At 55.4% G+C, this 19,661-nt stretch overlaps 1 protein-coding gene and 1 long non-coding RNA gene across 5 annotated transcripts in view; one reads left to right on the forward strand and one right to left on the reverse strand.

Annotated features, from left to right (window-relative positions):
• ABR (ABR activator of RhoGEF and GTPase) overlaps nucleotides 1–19,661 on the forward strand; it is a 179,704-nt gene that overhangs the window by 97,304 nt on the left and 62,739 nt on the right. For 3 of the 4 annotated variants that reach the window (XM_039252221.1, XM_039252227.1, XM_039252242.1), the window contains 2 exons: nucleotides 9,445–9,543; nucleotides 16,477–16,662. In XM_039252221.1, the coding sequence (XP_039108152.1) occupies nucleotides 9,445–9,543; nucleotides 16,477–16,662 (285 nt within the window). Of the gene's footprint in view, nucleotides 1–1,058; nucleotides 1,633–9,444; nucleotides 9,544–16,476; nucleotides 16,663–19,661 lie in introns of those variants that run through there. The other variant, XM_039252235.1, reaches the window with a different exon arrangement.
• Nucleotides 18,560–19,459, reverse strand: LOC120245283. Its single transcript, XR_005531748.1, has 2 exons — nucleotides 19,329–19,459; nucleotides 18,560–18,838 (listed from the first exon to the last, which is right to left on the reverse strand). It is a non-coding gene; the product is annotated as an uncharacterized LOC120245283 (long non-coding RNA).

The raw sequence follows: 19,661 nt of genomic DNA on the forward strand, positions 1-19,661 counted from the left end.
ACAATCCAAGATGGTGCAGCCTGAAGTGGGCACCGCCCCTAGCAGCCATGAGCTGGAGCTGCCGGGTGGTTTTTTCACCCAGCTCCTACCTGGCTCACTTCGCACCCTGATGGCTGCTGGACTTTGCCACCTTTGCCCCGGGTGTTGTTAAAGAGCTTTTCCCAGATGCTGCTCCTAAACTCTTCCCCCAAGAGAGTACGTGGCTGCTCCTCTCTGGCTGGGGTCTAGACCACCAGAATGTGCATTTCCCTGGATGGATGGACTGAGCTTTGTAACCACCGCGGAAGCCAGGGGAAGCCTGCTGGGAGCGGGAAGGGCTGCTGGTGTTATCTGCCCCGGGTTCCTTGTATTCTCTGCTGTGGGGCTGGCTCTCCTGGGCGGAGGCGCCTCTGGGGGGAAAGGAGCCCCAAGGGGGTGGCATTGCTCGTCTCAGCAGCATCTGTGCGGAGGAGACGTGGCATCTCCGGCCATCTCCGGTGGCCCTGCTGCAGAACCTGGCTGGCACTTTTGCGTCTGTTGTGGTGGGGCGGATCAGGCCTCCTCTGCACAAAACCTTGTTCTCCCAGCCACAGTGGTGATAGAAACCGTTTTCTCACCAGGCCTTGGCCTCCCCTCCGCAAAGGTGTCAGAACCCGGGGCGGAGATGAGAAGGGGGGCCAGCTTGTGACCGTCCCAAGGTGACAGCGAGGCTCCCCCGGTCCTCCCGAAGGCTGTGCGGGCAGCTGCTCCTCCGCTCCTCCCCCTGCCTGCTCGGGCTCTGGTGAGGGGCTGTAAATAAAGCCTGTCTCTGGGAAGCAGACCTCCCCCTGCGCCCGGCCCGTCTGCGGCCTCCTCGCCCCTCCTCCGCGCTCCAGAAGCCTCCGCCAGCCTCTGGCCGGTGACCGCAGAGAGGGAACGGCTCCACCTCACAAGTCAAGCCGTGCATTTCCTGTGTATTAATAGCAAGCGCGAGCCTCCGAGTCCAGAAAGGGCGGGATCTGTGGGGCCGGCGGCGGCGGCGGGGCGGCCGGCCCGAGCTCGCGAGCGGAGGCCGGGGAGCGCGGGGCCCCGCCTGCGCCCGGGCCGGCGCGCACAGCAGGAAGGGCCAGGGCGGCCGGCGGGGGCGCCTCCTCCTGCTCCGCCGGCGCGCCGCGCGGTCTCTCTCCAGTGACAGCCCTGCGCTCGCGGCCGCGGCGGCGGCGGCGGCGGCGGCGGCGGGGCTGCCGGAGCGCCGCTTCCCCTCTCCCGGGCAGGGGACGCGCGCGAGGCGGCCCGCAGCCCCGGCGCGCGGGAGGGCCGGGAAGCGGCAGCAGGAAAAGGTTCATAATGGAGCCTTTCATCGGGAGCCGGTGGCCGGGTGCCAGGGCTGACTCCGGGGAGGCCAGCATGCTGGGTTAGGCCTGCCCTGCACGCTCTTCCCCTCCCTGCCCGCCTGCCTCCCTCCGGGGCGGCGGCGGCAACGGCTGCCGCTGCTGCGTGGACCCCGCTTCCTGTTTGCCCTCCGCGCCTCCGGCTGCCATGGAAGAGGAAGAGGAGGCTATAGGCTTTTTGGACAAGGTTCTGGAGGATGAAGATGTGTTTCTCCTGGAGGAGTGCGAGCTGGGAACCCCGACCAGCCCCGGCTCAGGGTCCCCCTTCTTGGTGGCCGTGAAGGTGGGAATGTGACACGCCCTGGATGCTTGTCGGGGGAGGGGCAGGGCTGGCGGCTCTCGGCTGCCGAAGCTGTGTGCGGGCAGAAATGGCTGGTTTGTGCACAAGCCTCATGGCTGGGTGGAGGCACCGCACTCCGGCCGAGAGGGGCTGGCGCATGCCTGCGAGGGGTTGCGAGGGGCCGAGCTCCCCGGCAGCTGTTCCCGGCGGGGAGAGGTGCAGTGCCCGCCTCCTCCCCCTGGACCAGTTGTCCTCAGCGGCCGTGGCTGCTGGCTTTCCTCGGGCCAGCTGTGCTGGGGGCTTTCTCTGGCAGTGACAGGAGTCACCTGGTGGGCACGGCGCGTGGTGTCAGCCTGCTGGCCCAGAGGAGCTGGCTGAGTTGAAACCAGGAGGCCATAATTCGTTGTTTCCATGGCAACAGTAGGATAAGTGCAGTTAGAAGTTCGGGCCAAAGGGGCCACCGGCTTCCTTAGCAAGGAGACTTCGTGTGAGTCTGGGCTCGGGCAAGAGAGCACTGGGAGAGACGGAGAGCCAGAGGTCACTGAGCTTCCTTGAAGGGAAAGAATCGGATCAGCTGAAAAGCGGGTGATAACAGCTGGCCCTGAGGCGGGAGCCTGGTGGGTAGGCACTCTTCCCAAGGTGGGGGGTAGTCAAGAAACGTCCGCTGGGCGCCAGCCCACTCACTCTGGGGCTGTGAGGGAGGAGTGGCCTTGAAGGTACAGCAGGAGGAGGCTGTGCATCAATCCCATTTCCTTTCTTCACCTCCCCAGGGCCCAGGGGTCCCCCTGCCAACCACACTGATGCTGCCTGAGGCATGGTGAGGCATGGCGCACCGCACCTTTCATTCTTCCTTTCTTTCACCTAGGCCTGCTTCGAAGAGCCCTGACCTCAGCCTTTTGCTCACCTCTGTGTTCTGTGGCCAGGAGGGAGGGCCAGTGGGAATGGATGGCTAGGAGTTTGCAGGCTAGGAGCCAGCCAGGCTGCCTAACAGAGTGACCACCCGAGCCCCGCTCCCCGCCGGGCCCGCCTGCACCCGGGAGGGTGTGGTGCACAGCACTGCTGTGGGCAGGAGGCTGCCACTGAGCCTCTCTGGGCCTCTTTGTCCCTCCTGTAAGACGGGGATCACGGCCCTGCCACGCCCGCCTACAGTGTGGTTCTAAGGAGGAGCTAATGGAGATAAAAACAGACTAGAGACCCGCAGGAGATAGCTGATGTGTGGCGTCTGGGTGGAGCAGTAGCTGTGGGCCTGGGTGCAGAGCAGAGGAGCCATAATGGGAGGCTGGCAGCGGCTAGCACCCCACCCCTGGTCCCCTCATCTGGTGCTAGCTCAGAGCCCTGGGGGCCGAGTCACATCTCTCACTAGGCCTGCAGAGGCCTCTGCACTTAGGGTCTGAGCAACCTCCCCACCAGGAAGAGGAAGGGGAGAAGTCTGGGAATTAACCAAGAGCACCGGCTGGGAGCTAAGTAGTGTGTGGGGTGGAAAACATGGGGGATCCCTAATGGGCCTTCTCTGAGAAGCCCTCCCCAGCACAGATGGGGTCCAGTTCACGTGCTGCCTAACGGGTCCACCCTTACTCTCTCCAGACTCTGGCTTTTACCTCGGTCTTAGCCCATATTTCATTCTGCTCAGCACTCTAGGCATCTGCCTCCTTGATTCTGCCCTCTTCTCTTCAAGGGCAAGGGCCAGGTTGTATTCACTGCTGAACACTGCACAAAGCTTGGGACATGACTGGTGCTCAGTGAATTTGTGGAGCGAGTGAGGCTCCGTGCGGCCTGAAAGGGTGTGCCGTGTTCCCTGCCTTGTTCTATTCAGTGGGGTTCTGAGGAGGCTGCACACAGATGCTAAGGGGGCCTGGCACACATCACACCTAAAAAGCCAGGTGCTCCCAGATCCCTGTGAGCACCTAGATGGAGTCTTCCCCTCTTCTTTGCTGCCTCGGTGTTCCTAGACTTGTCTCAGCAAGGGGGAAAGGGGCCTTTCCTGGGTGTTGGGGTATTCCAGGCACCCTCTCTCATCCTGAACACCTCGAGGGTACCCTCATTCTCTCTCAGGCTTGGTCAGCTGTAGAGGGTGAAGACCAGCAGGGTGGCTGCAGACAGGTGGGGAGAAACCTCTTTGAGTCATTCAACAAACACTGTCAGGTTGTGTTCCAGTCAAGGCATCCTGTGTGGTGCTGGGGACGAGATGAGATGGACGGGGCACGATCCTTTCTCCCAAAGAGTTCACGGTTCAGGGGCAAGCGCACATATATAGGGGTAGAAGGAGAAAGTACTCAGAGTTCACATAAGAGGCTACGAAATTCAGAGGAGGGGACACCACTTCTGCCTGGGTCAGAGCTGGACTGGGTGCCGTAGGTGCACGTGCGTGGGAGCCTGTGTGTGCATGCGTGCGTGCGGTCAAGGGGCGTTTCTGGAGGGTGTGCTCCTGGCCTGGGCTGCGGACGGTCCTGGCCCTCCTCCGTGGTAGGCTCCTCTCAGCAGCAGCTGGGAAGCCAAAGCGGTTCGCTCTTTGCGACTACTTTACCCCAGGAGTACTTCCCTTAAGCCGTGGTTGTGTTCCTGCCCATGTATCCGAATGCCAGTCCTATCAATCAATCCTGTTTTCAGCGTAATTTCCGAGCCGCTTCATCTTCCTAGGGGACAGATGTGATTAGGCCGGTGGTTTCCTCCAGAGCTGGGGCTGGGGCTTGCTGTGTCTCTCAACCCAGGCTTCCCTTTGAGGAGTTAATTCTCTATAAACTAATAATAACGTTAATACCGGTAGCAGCATCACCTCCTGGCCGTACAGTGTTGTGTGCTTTCCAAAAATCTTCCACGGTGCTGGTTCTATTTAAAGGTACTAGCAGCCTTGCTATCTAAAAGCTGCTATTTAAAGGAACTCATTTGTCAGGAATAAAAAATGTTTTTGTGATGCAGATTAACCCATCAGGTGTTATTGTGCTCCAGTTTTTAACCGACAGTCAGAAACGCCCACATTGGTTTCACCTGCCCCAGTTTCTTGAGCCCCTACAGGCAGCGATGGCCATGCCTGTGTCCCCCGCTGGTGTGTTTCCCGAAGTGTGGGCTACGCTTCGGATGATTTGAGATGTGATTTTAGGTGGCGCCTAGGTGTCTTTTTTGCATGCGAATAGTTAGGTTTATATTTCAACGTGTATTAGGAGAAATATGACCGGACATCTTAGGATTTCAAATATAATGCTCGAGATAAGGCTGTACTTTTAAGAAGTCAGTTGTAAAAAATAGTATTAAGTAAACAGGAGTGCAGGTGGTATGTACGACCAGACTGCAAAGGTGGATATGAACACCTGGGCTTCAGAAACACTGCCGGGCTTGCCTAAAGCCTGGCTACAAGGGCCCACCTTCCGGTGGATGGGCTTTGCCCCACCCCCAGGCCCCAATCTAAATTCTGCTAAGGAAATGGCTGAAGGAGACCTCCCCAGTGCCTCACTCCAGGAAGAGGAGAGAACGGCCCAGCGTCCCTGCAATTGTCTCAGCCCAGAGACGGACCGGCGTCCGAAGGCTGATGCTGGGCATGGGCACGGCCTCCAGACCCAATGTCACCTACTCTGAGCAGATCCCGCCGGGTGCTCCTTAGAAAGTGGGGTGGCCCATGAGCTGAACTCTGTGTGCAGAGCCATTTGGCCTAGGGTTCTGGATGGCAGGTGGCCCTCCCTGTTCAAGTCCTCACTATTGTCTTAGAGGAGGTCAAAGTTCCTGGCCAGATCATATCTTGGTTTGGCCCAGACCCAAACCTTTATTTAGCCTCTAAACTCTGTAGAAGACCGGGTCGGAGCTGGCTAAACCTACCTTGTAGGTATTGTCCCTCCCGGAGGGACTTGGCTTCTTGCATTTGGGGACCTGAAACTGCCTGTGTAAAATGCTGGGAACGAACGAACTAGCCCGCGGTGGCTGCATTTCATAAGCTCTGCTTGGGGAGGAAGTGGAGACAGTATCACTCAGAAGGCAGCTTCCCTGTGCTGCTGGACAACTGGCAGGCAGCACGGTCCACTCTGGGGGGCCCCTGAGCTCTGCAGAGAACTGGCCCCGGGGATTCTGGGCATGTGGGCACCACCTCTCGGGGGCTCTCTGGGGGCAGAGGCCATCTCTCTCACCTTTGGATTTGTATTCCCAGTGGCTGGCACAGAGCCCTGGTGACTTGTGAGACAAGACTAGCCCTGCAAGGATTGAAGAAACGGTTGTGAGTTTCCAGATAATTCTAAGCCAGGAACACGGGGTCTGAGGAAAGCAAAAAACAACAACCACAAAAGGGAGAGGATTTTGGTGGTAACTGAGAACAGGCCTCTTGTCGGTAACATGTGTGGGACCTAATTTCACATCCTTCAGCTCTCTCTACCTCTCAGCCTCTCTACCTCTCTCAGCCACCTCTACCGCTATGGCAGCCAGAACTTCAGGTCAGTGTGGCCCAGAGTGGGACTCTTGGAAGTGACTACTTACTGACTTTCGGGGGGCTCTTTAGAGGTTGGGCTCTGAGGCGGAAGTCCCTTGAGGATCGGGTCTTGCTGAGATGCACTGTCACAGGGACTGGCCCAGGGTTCTGGGTGACACCAAGGCGGATGAAAACATGGCTGCCATCACCAGGTCTTCACCTGGTCCTCGTCCAGCCAGCTCTGCCGTTAAGCTCCCAGGGTGCCTTGAGTGACTTCCTTTAGAAGATGTTTGCCAGGCCCTCAGGTGAAACTTTGGTTGGCAGTGAGCAGAAGGGAAGGCGAGTTCCCATTTGTCAGGCTTGGGGAGCAGCAGGGTTTGGGCGATGTGCAGGGAGGCTGCCTCCGATCTGACCCCCAGGGGCTGGGGCCGCGGCCTTGCTCTAAGTGCAGACCTTGCTCCTTGAAGGGTGTGCTGCCTGCTTGAAATGCCAACAGTTCCAAGCAGCTGGCGGTCTCTACCCTGTGCCTTTGGGGGTGGGGGAGGGGTTAAATGCAGCTCCTTCCAGATCGTGGGATTGTAGGGAGTTAATCCCGGGACAGTTCTTAGAACTGTGCCTGGTACTTGTGAAGCCATTGATAAATAACTATTGTCCTTCCCTAAAGCTTGACGTCCATACTGGTTTCCTAATGCTGCCGAAACAAATTACCACACCGCTAATGGTTTAAGCCAACACAAATTAATTCTCTTACACACAAGTCTAAAAGGGCAGCAGGGCTGCATTCCTTCTAGAAGCTGCTAGGGGCGAGAATCCATTCCCATGCCTTTTCCAGCGTCTAGAGGCCCCCTGTATTCCTTAGCTCGTGGCCCCATCCTGGCAGTGTAGCATCGTCCAATCCTGCAGTCAATTTCTTTCCCTCCTGCTGCTCCCCTTCTCTGCTCACATCGCCTTTTCTGACTCGGCCTCACTCTTGCCTCCCCCGTCATAAAGACCCTTGTGATTACTGGGATAATCCAGTGTCATCTTCTCACCTAACAGTCCTTAGCTTAATCAAACCTGCAACACCCCTTTTTCCATATAAGGTGATGTATTTAAAGGTTTGGGGCGGGGGGGGGGGGATGTGGACATCTTTGGCAGGACATTGTTTTCCTATCACAGGGTCCGAGACTCTGGGGGCAGCAGCCTCTGGCCCGGATCTGATAACTGGGTTGCTGATGGAAGGCGGAGGATTCAGGCCCTCACCTGGGGAAAGCTGTGGGAACCTGTGGGGAACAGGCTGTGCAGCTGGGAGAAGGCCGCTCTTCTCACAGCTTCATATACTCTCCCAGCCTGTGCTAGGGGTGTGCATTTGATGCCCAGAGAGGGTTCTGTTTGAGATCCCAGGGAAGCATCTGATGCTTGGAGAAAAAAAAAAGAGAGAGAGAGGAAACCATTAAAAGCAGTGGAGGAACATGGAATTTGGTATTCAAGGACGAGAAGGGAATCCCAGCTCTGCCACTTCGGGGCTGTGTGACCCTGGGCTACTCCCTTCCCTCTTCCGAGTCCTGCCTGCTACGCAGATGGCTGCGTAATGGAAAAGTATACTACCTACCTCAGTGAGGTATTTGAGGGCTAACTGCGAGTGGAAGGAACTTACAAGGCTTAATAATTGTCAGGTGGCCAGGTATTAGGGGTATGGTGTGGTGCTGGGCTTCAGGGATGTGCAAGAGTGTGATGCCAGTGTCTCAAAGGCCCCACAGAGTCACTGGCGGTTAATGAGAGAGCTCACGCGTCAGGTGGGAGGGTCTGTCCCCCAGACTCTGATGTGAGAGCTGATGCTGCAACCCAGGGACTTCAGCTGTGACGCCAAGGAGCGCTGGGGTTTGGACAAGGGCAGAGCCAGGGTGGGAGAAGGCGCCTTGGGCACAGGAACCAAAGTTCACTCCAGGCATGTTGGGAAGACAAAGAGATCTGACGGCTGCAGGGCAGGTTGGCAGGGTGAGGAGAGGCGCTAGGAGCCAGGGAAGGTGTTTAAGCCGGGCCCCATATCACAGTGTATAGATTCATATTTAATTGTTTGATGTCTTTCCTCTAGAGCATAAACCACATAAGAGGAGGGATTATCATATGTTTGCTTCCCCTTGGATCCTCAGTCTGGTGGGCTTTCAGTAAATATTTGTTGGACAAATTAAATGAACGAATGACCTAATTGAATCCCCAAATAATCACATTTTTCAATGTTGATTTTTAAAATGGTATTTATTTTAAATTCCAGTATAGTCAACATACAGTGTTACATTAGTTTCAGGTGTACAATATGGTGATTCAACAATTCTATACATGGCTCAGTGCTTCTCAGAAAAAGGGTGCTCTTGATCCCCTTCACCCATCTCTCCACCCACCTCCCCTCTGGCAACCACCAGTTTGTTCTCTGTAGTTGAGTTTCAGTTTTTTGTCTCTTTTCTTTTCTTTGTTCATTCAAATTGTGCATATCAGTGAAATCATATGGTATTTGTCATTCTGACTTATTTCACTTTGCATGATACTCTCTAGATCCATACGTGTTGATGCAAATGGCAAAGGTTTTACAATATTAAGTTCCTTGATGAGCGTCAGGTGTAAGGTGATGTTCTCAGAAGGTTGACCTGGCTTTGGTGTGTGGTGTGAAGGGAGGAGAGGCAGAGGTCAGTTACAAGAATCCGGGCGGCAGAGCCAAAGCCCACAGCAGAAAGGGAGGGGTGGAACAGAGTCCTGGTAAGAGATTAGCAAGATGGACTTTCAAGGCTAAATGGGGCACGATCACCACAAACAAGGAGCTCTGGAGTGGGGAGGAGGCCAGTTAGGATGTGTGCCTTGTGAGGTGGTCAGGAAATGCTGGGGGGTGCAGCACCTGCTATTGTGTGGTTGAGCCCTTGGGGACAGGAAGATATAGTCAGAGGTGTAGCTAGAAGACCACAAGATGGAGCTCCCATGGCCACTTCCGTCTCATTCTCTCTACCCCTCTTCTCAGTTTATACTCTTCCAGGAGCCTCCTCCGGCCCCTTTGGGTCCTTCGCTGTGACCATGCCCTGCCTCAGTCATGATGCCGATTTCCCTTGTTAACTGTCTGTACCCCCCGCCCCCTATTAAACTGCCCCTTACACACGAGGCCAGCTGCTTGTTCTCATGCTCACTACTCCAGGATTGTATAGGTGGATGGGTGGACATCAGATAAGGAAACGTGGAGAAAAGAATGTGGGAGAGAAAGGAAGAGGTTAGCAGCAGGAGCATGGGTGATTGTTCTTCCTTTTTTATTCTGCAGTTTCCAAATTGTCTATAGTAAATCTACTTGGCTTTTATTCTCTTCAAAAGCGTTAGTTAAAGAGAAGGAAAGAGGCAAGAAAACAGGTCCCTTGGGATTTTAGCCTCCTTTGTCCTGAGCTGTTGGCTCTCGGTTTGCTCTCATACAGGTGGAAGCAGGCAAAGGCCTGGAGATGAGGAAGCTGGTTCTCTCGGGGTTCCTGGCCAGCGAAGAGATCTACATTAACCAGCTGGAAGCCTTGTTGCTGGTGAGTATACGCTCTGACCTCAGGGTCGGGCTCGAGCTGCTTCGGGGGTTGAAGAAGAAGGGGGACCTGGATCAGTCTTTCCCTGTGGGCAGAGCCTGTGGTGTTGCTCTGCTGACAGCTTGGCCAGGGGGCCATTGCCAGAAAGGGCCTGTGCTTCTCAGCCCCGAGTGTCCCTTACCTGCTCTGGGGAAGACCGGAGAAGCACAACCAGGATGAGGCTGCCGCCGCTCTGTCGCCCCTGACCACACACAGGCATTACTAATCGATCACGGCACTCTGTCCAGGCCGGGGCCCAGCCTCTGCCTCCACACTGTGCTCGGCCAGTCTCTACTGGTCGGTCAGACTGAGCCCTTTTAGTCATTCCTGGTGCCAGTCCTTCCTCCTCCCTGGAGTAGGGAGCCTTTCTCCCCATCCCGAGGCCCTGTGGCAGGAGAGGTGAGGTGGAAGGGTGTCTGTGTGTCTTGAGAATCACCACAGCTCTGAGGCATTAGACCAACCCCAACCCTCTGTGAAGGTGCCTCAGTTTCCTCCCAAGACAGAGGCATGCCGAGACTCAGCCTGGGAGGGAAGGACTATTTAATTTTCTTTTAATGTTTATTTATTTATGAGCTGGCAGCACAGAGCTCGACGCAGGGCTCGAACTCACGAACAGTGAGACCGTGACCTGAGCCGAAGTCAGACGCTTAACTGACTGAGCCACCCAGGCGCCCCAAAGTACCATTAATAGTAGGTACAAGTACCACACAGGTGTAAGATGTTTTTGCCTTTGAAGAAAATGCTTAGTAGATGCAGCTGGGTAATTTGCAGAGTAACCGTCACAGGTGATGTTCCTTCCCTGTGTGTTTTGCCCCCCGAGACATAGGATGAGATCAGTAACAGGGTGCATAAGAATTGTGGAGGAGGGGCACCTGGGTGGCTTAGTCGGTTAAGCGTCCGACTTTCGCTTAGGTCATGATCTCGCGGTTCGTGGGTTCGAGCCCCGCGTCGGGCTCTGTGCTGACTGCCAGCTCGGAGCCTGGAGCCTGTTTCAGTCTGTGACTCCCTCTCTCTCTGATCCTCCCCTGCTCACGCTGTCTCTCTCTCTCTCTCTCCTAGAAATAAATAAAACATTAAAAAAAAAAAAGAATTGTGGAGGAATAGAAACTCACTGTCACAAGAATTGTAAGGTGCACATTTCTGTGCTTGCTGTGATGTGCGATGTTGTCACCCGGTGTCCCGGGCGGGACTCGGTATTTATTACCCAAGGAATTAACTATCGAAACATGCAGGTACTTTGCAACACCCTGGGCTCAGTTTGTGGCAGCTCTCCCTGGGAGCTTACTGGTAGGCACAGCAGTGTTTTTCAAGTGGCGGACAGGATGGCAGATGGGACTGTGGTCTGGGGCCAGAACTAGGGCAAGACCTGACTGGGCCGTTAATCACAGACTCACTGCACTGCTTTTCGTACTGTGCATCTGAACCCATTAGTGCGTTTGTGAAGTCAACATAGCAGGTGAAACCAGCGTGTGTTTTTTTTTTTTTTTAATGAGAAAGAAAATGTCAGCATGCATCACATGTAGTAAGAATAGGTACTGTTTTGCAAAACTTTGGGTCTGTTGTATGCATGTGTCTATAGATGTAGGTACTGGGCCACGTGATTTCTCACATGTGTTGTGGTTTTGCAAAACACTGGCTTTGGGCAAGCCGTGCAAAATATCCCGGAGCTTCATTTTCCTCATCCGTAGATGAGAATAATCCCATTATCTTCTCTCTCTCCTTCACGGGGTTGAGAAGATCAGGTGATCCTTCTGGGGCCCTAGTATAAATGCCAGGTACTTAGGCACTCAATTAGCTGAAGGCAGGAAGACCAGCAGAGGGCCAGTCAGACACATGTGAAATACCTCTCGCACACTCTGAATTGCCACACCGAAATGATGGGGCGTCGTTATTGCGAAAAGGATGCCCGTTTGAAAGGAGTTCAGACAAAGGAACCAGACTGCTCGCCACAATCCCAGCTTGACCACTTTCTAGCTCTAGCCCTTCAGCAGGTCGATGAACCTTTGTGGCCCGTTTTCTCCATCTGCGAACTGCGTGCACTGATGTTAGTGCGTACTCTGTTCGTGGGGGTGTGGTGGGGACGAGAGGAGCTTGTATGTGAAGCTCTTGGAGCCTAGTTAGTCGCCGCGGTTATTTTCTCTGGAGCTGGGAGAGACGCAGGTTAGGGCCTGTTTCTATCAACACACCCTTTCCCTGAAGGAAGGGGAGGCGCGTCCTCGTCAGAAGCAAGAGGCAAGCCACTCGGAGATTCCAACTCGCATTCTTGTCAGTCATTGGGCCCCGTGTGAGCTTCCATTTGTCCCTGCAAAGATAACAACAGATTGAGGGGCCAAGACACTCCCTCTCTGCTTCGCCTGTCTAGCAGCTTCATGCCTCAAAGGCAAAACCTGTGAGGCTGGGGCTCCCCAGTCCTGAGGTGACCCGGGGCGCATCCCTCCCCGACCCCAAGTTGTTCATCCCAGGCTCCTGATTGGTTCTTTCTTGAGCAGGGGCAGGAGGGAGGGGAGAGACTATCTAGGAGGCCTGGCTGGGGCTGGAGGGCCCCAGGAAGAGGGGGCAGGACCCTCCACAGCCACAGCCTCAGATAATAAGCCTTAGAGATAAGGAATCAAACCTCCCTGCCCCCTCCTTGAGCTGTAGAACCCTCCTCTTCACGGCTGCCTGGTTGCTAAAGCCCTTTGCTCTCTGTCGGGGGCGGTGAGGGTTGGGGGGGGAACCTGACCAAGGAGCCTGGAGAGGAAAACCTGTCCGCTCCCAGATCTCCTACTCCTCACCAGGCCCTCGACCCTCATCCCCTGGCTCAGTTCCTACTGTGTTCGTGTTCGGCTGTTCTCAGCTTCACACTTCCTGATATGCAGATGGCTGGGTGTGTGTGGCGTGTGTACCCAACACCGAGTGCACACACTGGCGCAGCCAGGACCCACACAGGAGCCTCTGTTCCTGGCCCCTGGGTGGTTGGCGGGGGCAGGGTTTGGTAATCTGGAAACTTCCAGGTTCCTGGTTGGCTCAGATTACAAGCAAAGTAGGTCTGGGAGCCTGGGCTGAAGTGGGGGGTGGAGGAACGGAGACAAACCAAAGGCAGGAAATTCTGCATCTTCCCCGCAAGGGGGAATGTGGGAAGTGAGCTCAGGTGCTGCCATTAAAGCTCTTCCCACCTCTGAGCCACCACTGGCCCTCTCTCAGCCTCTCCTTCGGACAGTTAACTTTGGGGTTCTCAGGTTCCTTATCTGTAAAATGGGTCAATGATGGCTCCCTCCCTGGGTTCAGGGAGGAGGAGTAAACCCAGGCCTTCTGGGATAGGAGGTGGAGGAAGTGGGCAGATTTCTTCCCCCTGTTTCGAAAGGCAAGTTGCTGGGGGACAGAGCCGACAGATGGCTGTGTGAAGTCCCACTCTGAGTCAGAACCCACCTGGCCCATCTTCCTGAGAAGCACTCTGTGGGAACCCGAGAGCCAGGCTTGACTCTGAGGTCACTCCGTGATCCTCTCTAAGAACCTTTTTCCCCTCTGATAAAATGGAGAGCCGGGGGCCACCGTTGCCCCCCCCCCCCACCCCCCGCAGCAGGATTCTGGGAGTGCTAACACTTGGGCTGAAGAATGGTGCTGGATCAGAGTTCAGCATCTGGACCCGAGGCCTGGATTCGGGGCTTCACCAGGTTAAAGTGAACTGCCTTCAAGGGTTTCCGGCCAGCCGGGGCTCACACACACACAGCACTCCCTGCTCCCCCCAGTGAAATCAGAGATGAGACCAGAGGTCCCCAACCTTGTCCTAAGAAGCCTGTGATGGCCTGTGTGCAGCCCTGTCCTTGTGACCTGCTGCTGGTGAGCCCCCGTTTCTTCCCTTTTTTTGTAGATTGAGTGGGAAGTTTAGGAGGAAGCAGTGCGGTCAGGTCTTATCTGTGCACAGGTGTGAGGAGGCCATGCCCAGCAGTTCCCGAGGCATCCTGACCCTCCCATCTTCCCAGGACTGTTCTCTCCCTAGTGGGGACCGCACCCAGGCACGAGCAGGGAGTAGAGGTTCTGGGGCTCCGTGGTGACTTGACCCTCCACTGGGTCCCGGATAGAGGAAAAAAGGATACACTAGGACAGTGATCTGAAGGACCAGCTCTGTGTCCCTCCCAGAATATCAGGAGCCCTGAAGCTGAGTGGAGCCGCCCACCGGGGGTTAGGAGAACAGCATTCCCTTTCTCCCAGCCCCTGGTCTCTTCCGTTCCCCTGCCTGCCGTGCTCACCCATGCCCCACCCACCCTCCACCTGCTCAGCTTCCCAAACCTCAAGGCTCTGTTCCCGTCGCCTCCTCTGTGAAGCCCTCCGAGCTGTGCCAGCACAACTAACCTTGGGACCACTTGGTCGGTGCTGACAGTCCAAGATGGGTGACACCCTATCTCGCTTTGTCCACTGGATTGTTTCATTTGTGTTGATCCGTTTTACCCAAATGGATTATAATGTTCTCCAGAGCAAGGATCATGAGTCATGAAAAGAAACCTCCCGTAGAGAGAGCTGGACCCCCATCACGCCCCTGCCTCACCCTCGTTGCGAGGGTTTACAAGCTGCCTGTCTTTCCTGCCTGATCTGGTCTCTGCCCAGTCCTCCGGCCCTGCTACCTGCCCCCCAGCCCAGGCAGGCACACAGGCTCACTGCCCCCTCCCAGCTCCTCTCTCTCGCCAAGCCCGTACCTACCTTGGGACCGGCATTGAGGAAGTCCGCCTGGAGCACTGTCCTCTGCACCCCTTCCATTTCAGGGTAAATGTCCTCTTCCGGGAGGAGCTGTCCTTCACCATCCTGTCTCGGGAGGTCCCCGTCTTATTTCTTTCACTGCACTTCTGTGTAAATTGTGCGTTTGTTTCCTTTTGTTTTGTCCGTCTCCCCTACTGGATGGGAGGCTCCCCAGGCTTAGGGATGGCGTGTGTTGTGAATCACTGAATACCCAGGCCTGGCCTCACGTTAGGCACTCAGTACGTTATTTGTGGGATTAATAATAATAATAATAATAGTAGTAGTAGCAGCTAACACTATTCACTGCCTTCTGTGTGCCAGGCGCACACTTTATATTTTATATAAATTATGGCTTTTGATCTTCCCATCAGTGTTCTCAAGGTGATATTATCCCAGTTTTACAAACGAGGCTGCTGAGGCCCAGATGCTAAGCGACGTGCCCACAGCTGCTGAGTGGCAGAGTGGAGGCTCAAGCCCACACCACCTGGCCTGCACCAGGTGAAACCCCATCCTACTGCCTTAGCGGGGCCTGGGCATCAGGGTTAGCTAAAAGGGTCAGAAGGAGGGCTCTGCTTTTCCCTGCCTTTATCATCCTTTCTGGACTGTTTAGAGCCAGGAGGATGGGGGAGCTGGAGGTCAGAGCATCATCTGGGTGTTTGAGTCGAGGGGACTTCCTCGACATGTCCCGGCCACCACCAGAGAGCCAGATGGGAGGAGCACAGGAAACTCGCCTGGAGTGTGACTGCTGTGACAGTGCGAGCTGAATGTCGTCTCTCAGAGCTCCTAGAGTGGGCCAGGGGTAACTTCGGTCTCCCTCAGGGTCGGTGTCCCATCCAGTTGCCTCTTATCTGCTTGAATGCTTCTCTGGTCGGGAAGCCCAGTACCCATCCAGTGAGACACTGGGGGATGGCTCTAGTGAGACCACATCTGCCCCTGTAACTTCTGGCTGTTCCTGGGTCTCCAGACTGACTCGAGCTAAGTCAGAGGCCTCTCTTCACACACAGCCCTTCAGCTAATGAAGAATATTACCCGTGTCTGACTCAGGCTTCTGTCTTCCGGGTGAATGTGCCTGCCTCTCCCGTACTTTCTCTGCATGGCAGGTTTCCAGACCCTGTCTCCTGGAGGGCCTCTGGAGTGCGGTCAAGGCATCTCCTGTAGGCCTGGGGCTGAGGGAAGGCCAACCTAGAAGAGCTCTTTATCCTTCCGTATCAGGGGCTTTTTGTTTGTTTGTTTCAACTGTAAATTCTAATAGCTTTTTTTTCTTGGTTATCAAATGAATATTTACTCATTATGCACAGAAAAGCACCCTGAAGAACACACACCCAAGTCCTGTTTTCCTACGAGCCCTGCTATGGGGCATTGAGGTGATAGTTCTAGCCCCTGGCCAGTGTTAGGGAGTGGTCCCAAGTTACTGTTGATCACCTCTTCTACTCCACGTGCAGGCAAGCAGGTTGACAGAGAAGTTTCATCTCACACGTCGACCTCAGCACTGAGAAACAGTCTGCGGTCACAACGAAGCTCAGTGAGAAAGAGCACTGTGATCGACTAGCGATGTCTGCCACGGGCATAAGAGGCAGGACAGGGGCATGTGTGCCTCCTGCGCGCTCGCTCGCGCTGTCTCTCTCTCTCTATATATATATGTACTAAGTTGATGGGAACTTGAAATGTCAGTGCAGCTGACGTTGGTCTTGGGTCTCTGTGAGACCCTACCCCAAAACCGTAGAATCATGTTTCTTGGAAGGAAGTAGCTCGGGCTGAGATCCCAGGCAACCCTCCCTTCCACTGAAGTATGACAGAGGGAGCTTGTGACTCAGAGCCCAAGGCCATTGTGGAAGAAGGACATGTCCTATTAAACCAATAAGCAAACTCGGTGCAGGCTGGGGGCAGGGGCCCCTTGGGGTGAGGGCGTGGGGGAAATGTGTCCTGGTGTTAGTTAACCCCTGGGCCTGGGAGGGCTGCTGGCCCAGGCCCTGGCTGTCAGCTCCCTCTCCGTGCAGTCAGGTATGGCTTGTTGGAGCCTGTGACAGCAGCTACTTGATACAAACCACGCTTCAGGTGCCCTGCCCTCGGTGGCCTTGTCTAGGCACCACTCCAGCTGCAGGACAGGCTCATCGGTGCCCCGGGCCCTCCGACCCTCTGGTTTATGTGCCTCTCACCTCGTCTCTTTCTTCCTCCTCACTCAAGCCAATGAAGCCCCTGAAGGCCACAGCCACCACCTCCCAGCCCGTGCTCACCATCCAGCAGATCGAGACCATCTTCTACAAGATCCAGGACATCTACGAGATCCACAAGGAGTTCTATGACAACCTCTGCCCCAAGGTGCAGCAGTGGGACAGCCAGGTCACCATGGGCCACCTCTTCCAGAAGCTGGTGAGTCTTCTGTTGATGGAGGGTCCTTATCCGGTGCCTCAGTGGAGCTGCTGGTGTTGGGAGAGGACCGGCCATCCCCAAGCGCTTTTGGCCTCCTTGGAGGCCTGGGTCATTTCTGAGTCCCGGAGGAAAGCCCAGGCCTAGTGCCTCGACTCCTGGTCTCCCACGGTGAAGCCCTAAGTCTTCCAGGGACGTGAGGGGCTATGTGTATAGGTTTCTCTCTCCACAAGGGGGTTCCAGGGCTGGAACGAAGGCTCACTTACTGGGGTTCAGGTCCCCTGTCCTCAGCTGACAGAGGGGCGGGTGCCAGATGGGCGGGCAGGGACTACTCACTTGGGACACTTTGCCTCTGGAATGAGCAGTCAGATGGGACGCAGGTCAGCCCTCCTGAGGGACTGCAGGGGAGGGAAAAGGTATGAGGAGGTAGAATTGCCGTGCAGACGTACTGTTGGGAAAGGCTTGCAGAGATCTTCCGGTTCCTGAGTCTCCTGTGACATCCTCTCCCCTGGCTCTGACACTGTCTCTGGCTGTGTCCCTTGGAGGAGCCCCCAGGTCAGACCCCCGGGGCCTCCAACCCCACTCCTCCCTGGTCTCTCTCGGCCCATTACTTCTGCCAGCCCAGGAGGCAGGAGGGAGACCGTCAGTCAGGGGTCTATGTTCTCTGGGTGTGAATGGTTGAGGGCGGGGAGCAGCGCCTCTCCTTTACCTCCCCTGCAGTGGTGGGACTGGGTGAACAGACAGGCCTGTACTTTGCTTACCCTGGAGAAAACGTTTGCTTGGATGCTCCCGGGACTTTGAGCTCAGCACGATCACAACTGAACTCAATGTGTCTGAAACTCTTTGCTTCTCTTCCCGCCTCTGTCTCAGTGGGTGCTGCCTCCATCCCAGCCTCCAGCCATCCATGACTCCCTTGGCCTCGTCCTTGGCATCTCCTCGCCCCACCACCTTCCCCGTCCGCATCCCTCCCTGCATCCCAAGGAGTCCACTTGACTGCTCACAGCAGGGGCGTCTGGGTGGCTCAGTCGGTTAGGCGTCTGACTTTGGCTCAGGTCATGATCTCACAGGTTGTGGGTTCGAGCCCCACCTCGGGCTCTGTAGTGACGGCTCAGAGCCTGGAGCCTGCTTCTGATTCCATGTGTGTGAGACTCTCTCTCTCTCTCAAAAATAAATTGGGGAGCCTGGGTAGCTCAGTTGGCTAAGCAGCTGACTTTGGCTCAGGTCATGATCTCACAGTTCATGGGTTCGAGCCCCACGTCGGGCTCTGTGCTGACAGCTAGCTCAGAGCCTGGAGCCTGTTTCAAATTCTGTATCTCCCTCTCTCTCTGACCCTCCCCTGCTCTCTCTCTCTCTCTCTCTCTCTCTCAGAAATAAATAAAACATTTTTAAAAATTAATAAATAAATAAAGCTCACAGCAGCCTTCTTCTCCCCACCCTCTCTGGTGCCCTCATCTCATTAGTGGCTCCTGCTTCTAGCAGCCAGTACTCCCCTCCCCAGCAGCCTCCCACCCTTACCTCTTGGCAGGAGAGAGTTCTCTGAATTCCTCACCAGACCTCACTTCTCCCCTGCTTAAATCTCTCCCCCTTGCCCATTGGATAAATAAATGCCAGGCTCTGAGAAACGGCTTCTGAGACCCTTCGCCTGCTGGCCTCTGTCCACCCGCGGCCTCTGGCTGCTGCCTCCCCCATCCTGGTGCCCCCGACACTGAACTTTCTATTCTTAGTTCAGGCAGCAGACACTCTTAACCTTGCAGCTCTAGCTGCCTGAAATGTCCTTCCCCATCTGTTCCCAGCTTAGAACGGCCTCTTTGGAGAAACTTTACCCAGACCTTAGAACACAGCCCCTGTGCTTATCCCCTCAGTGAACACTGTAACTGCCTGACTCCCCAAAACCATAAACTCTGAGAGAACAGACTGTATTTGTTTCATCATCATTAGACCCCAGAACCAGCCCGGTGCTTGATACATAAATGAATGAATGAGTGCACCGTGACCTTGACCACTGGGACTAGGGCATTGAGGGAGACATCACAGGGCCTGAGGTCTGTGTCCGGAGAGGCCAGCAGTGTTGTAGGGACAAGCATAGCTTCTAGAGCCACAACTGAGTTTGAATCCTGGCTCTGCCACAGATTGAACCCGTGACTTTGTGTTCAATGTCTTGGTGACTCAGCTTCCTCATCTGTAAAAAAAAGAGGATAATAATAGTATTTACCCCATTGAATTGTTGTGAGGACTACGTGAGTTAATACCTGAAAAGTGCTTGGAACGGGGCCTGGAACATAATAAATTAGGAAATACTCAAGAGTTAGCCATTAGCATTATTGTTATTACCATTACCATTGTCATTGTTGTTATTCTTAGCAAGAGCACCGCATACACTGGTATTGCACGGGAGCCCCATGCTCGCTCCTGGCTCTGGCGGCCCCAGGTGCCTGCCCTGGGTCAGGGCTGGTGAATACCCACTCATCACTCCCGACCTGGTCCCAGGAGCCTGAGCTGATCGGCTTGGGAGGGCATGAGAGCTAACCAGAGTTGGGGTGAGGCGTAGGCCAGAGCAGAGTGGACTGTCCCAGTTTATCCTTGTCACTTGGACCCTGCTGTCACGAGGGTCCCCCCCATTCTGGTCTCACCCCCCACAGGCCCGGGCTGTGATTTGCTTCCCCACCTACCCCCCTCCAACATTGTGAACTGCTCTCTGAGGCCCCCGGAGCTGCAGGCTTGGGAGGGCTGGGGCAGTCCGGGCATCTGGAGGCAGTTTATTTTCAGCTGGTCTCCATTACTGAGAGAAGGGAATTAGCATCTCTGCTGTTTGTTTTATGAGCTCACCCCAGTGCCAAGCTGCTGTTTCCAGGCAACCTCCACTTCCCACTTAATGGCCCTGGCAGGCTGGGCCTTGGGCTCTACAGACAAGGGCATGCCATGGAGATGGCAGTGCCTGGGATGGTCAGTGACCCCCTACACACAGGCCTTCTGCCCAGGTGGCTCCTGCTTTGACTCCCCTC

The sequence above is a fragment of the Hyaena hyaena genome, unplaced genomic scaffold, assembly GCF_003009895.1.
Source record: "Hyaena hyaena isolate Hyena2069 unplaced genomic scaffold, ASM300989v1 scaffold_10, whole genome shotgun sequence".
NCBI lineage: Eukaryota > Metazoa > Chordata > Mammalia > Carnivora > Hyaenidae > Hyaena > Hyaena hyaena.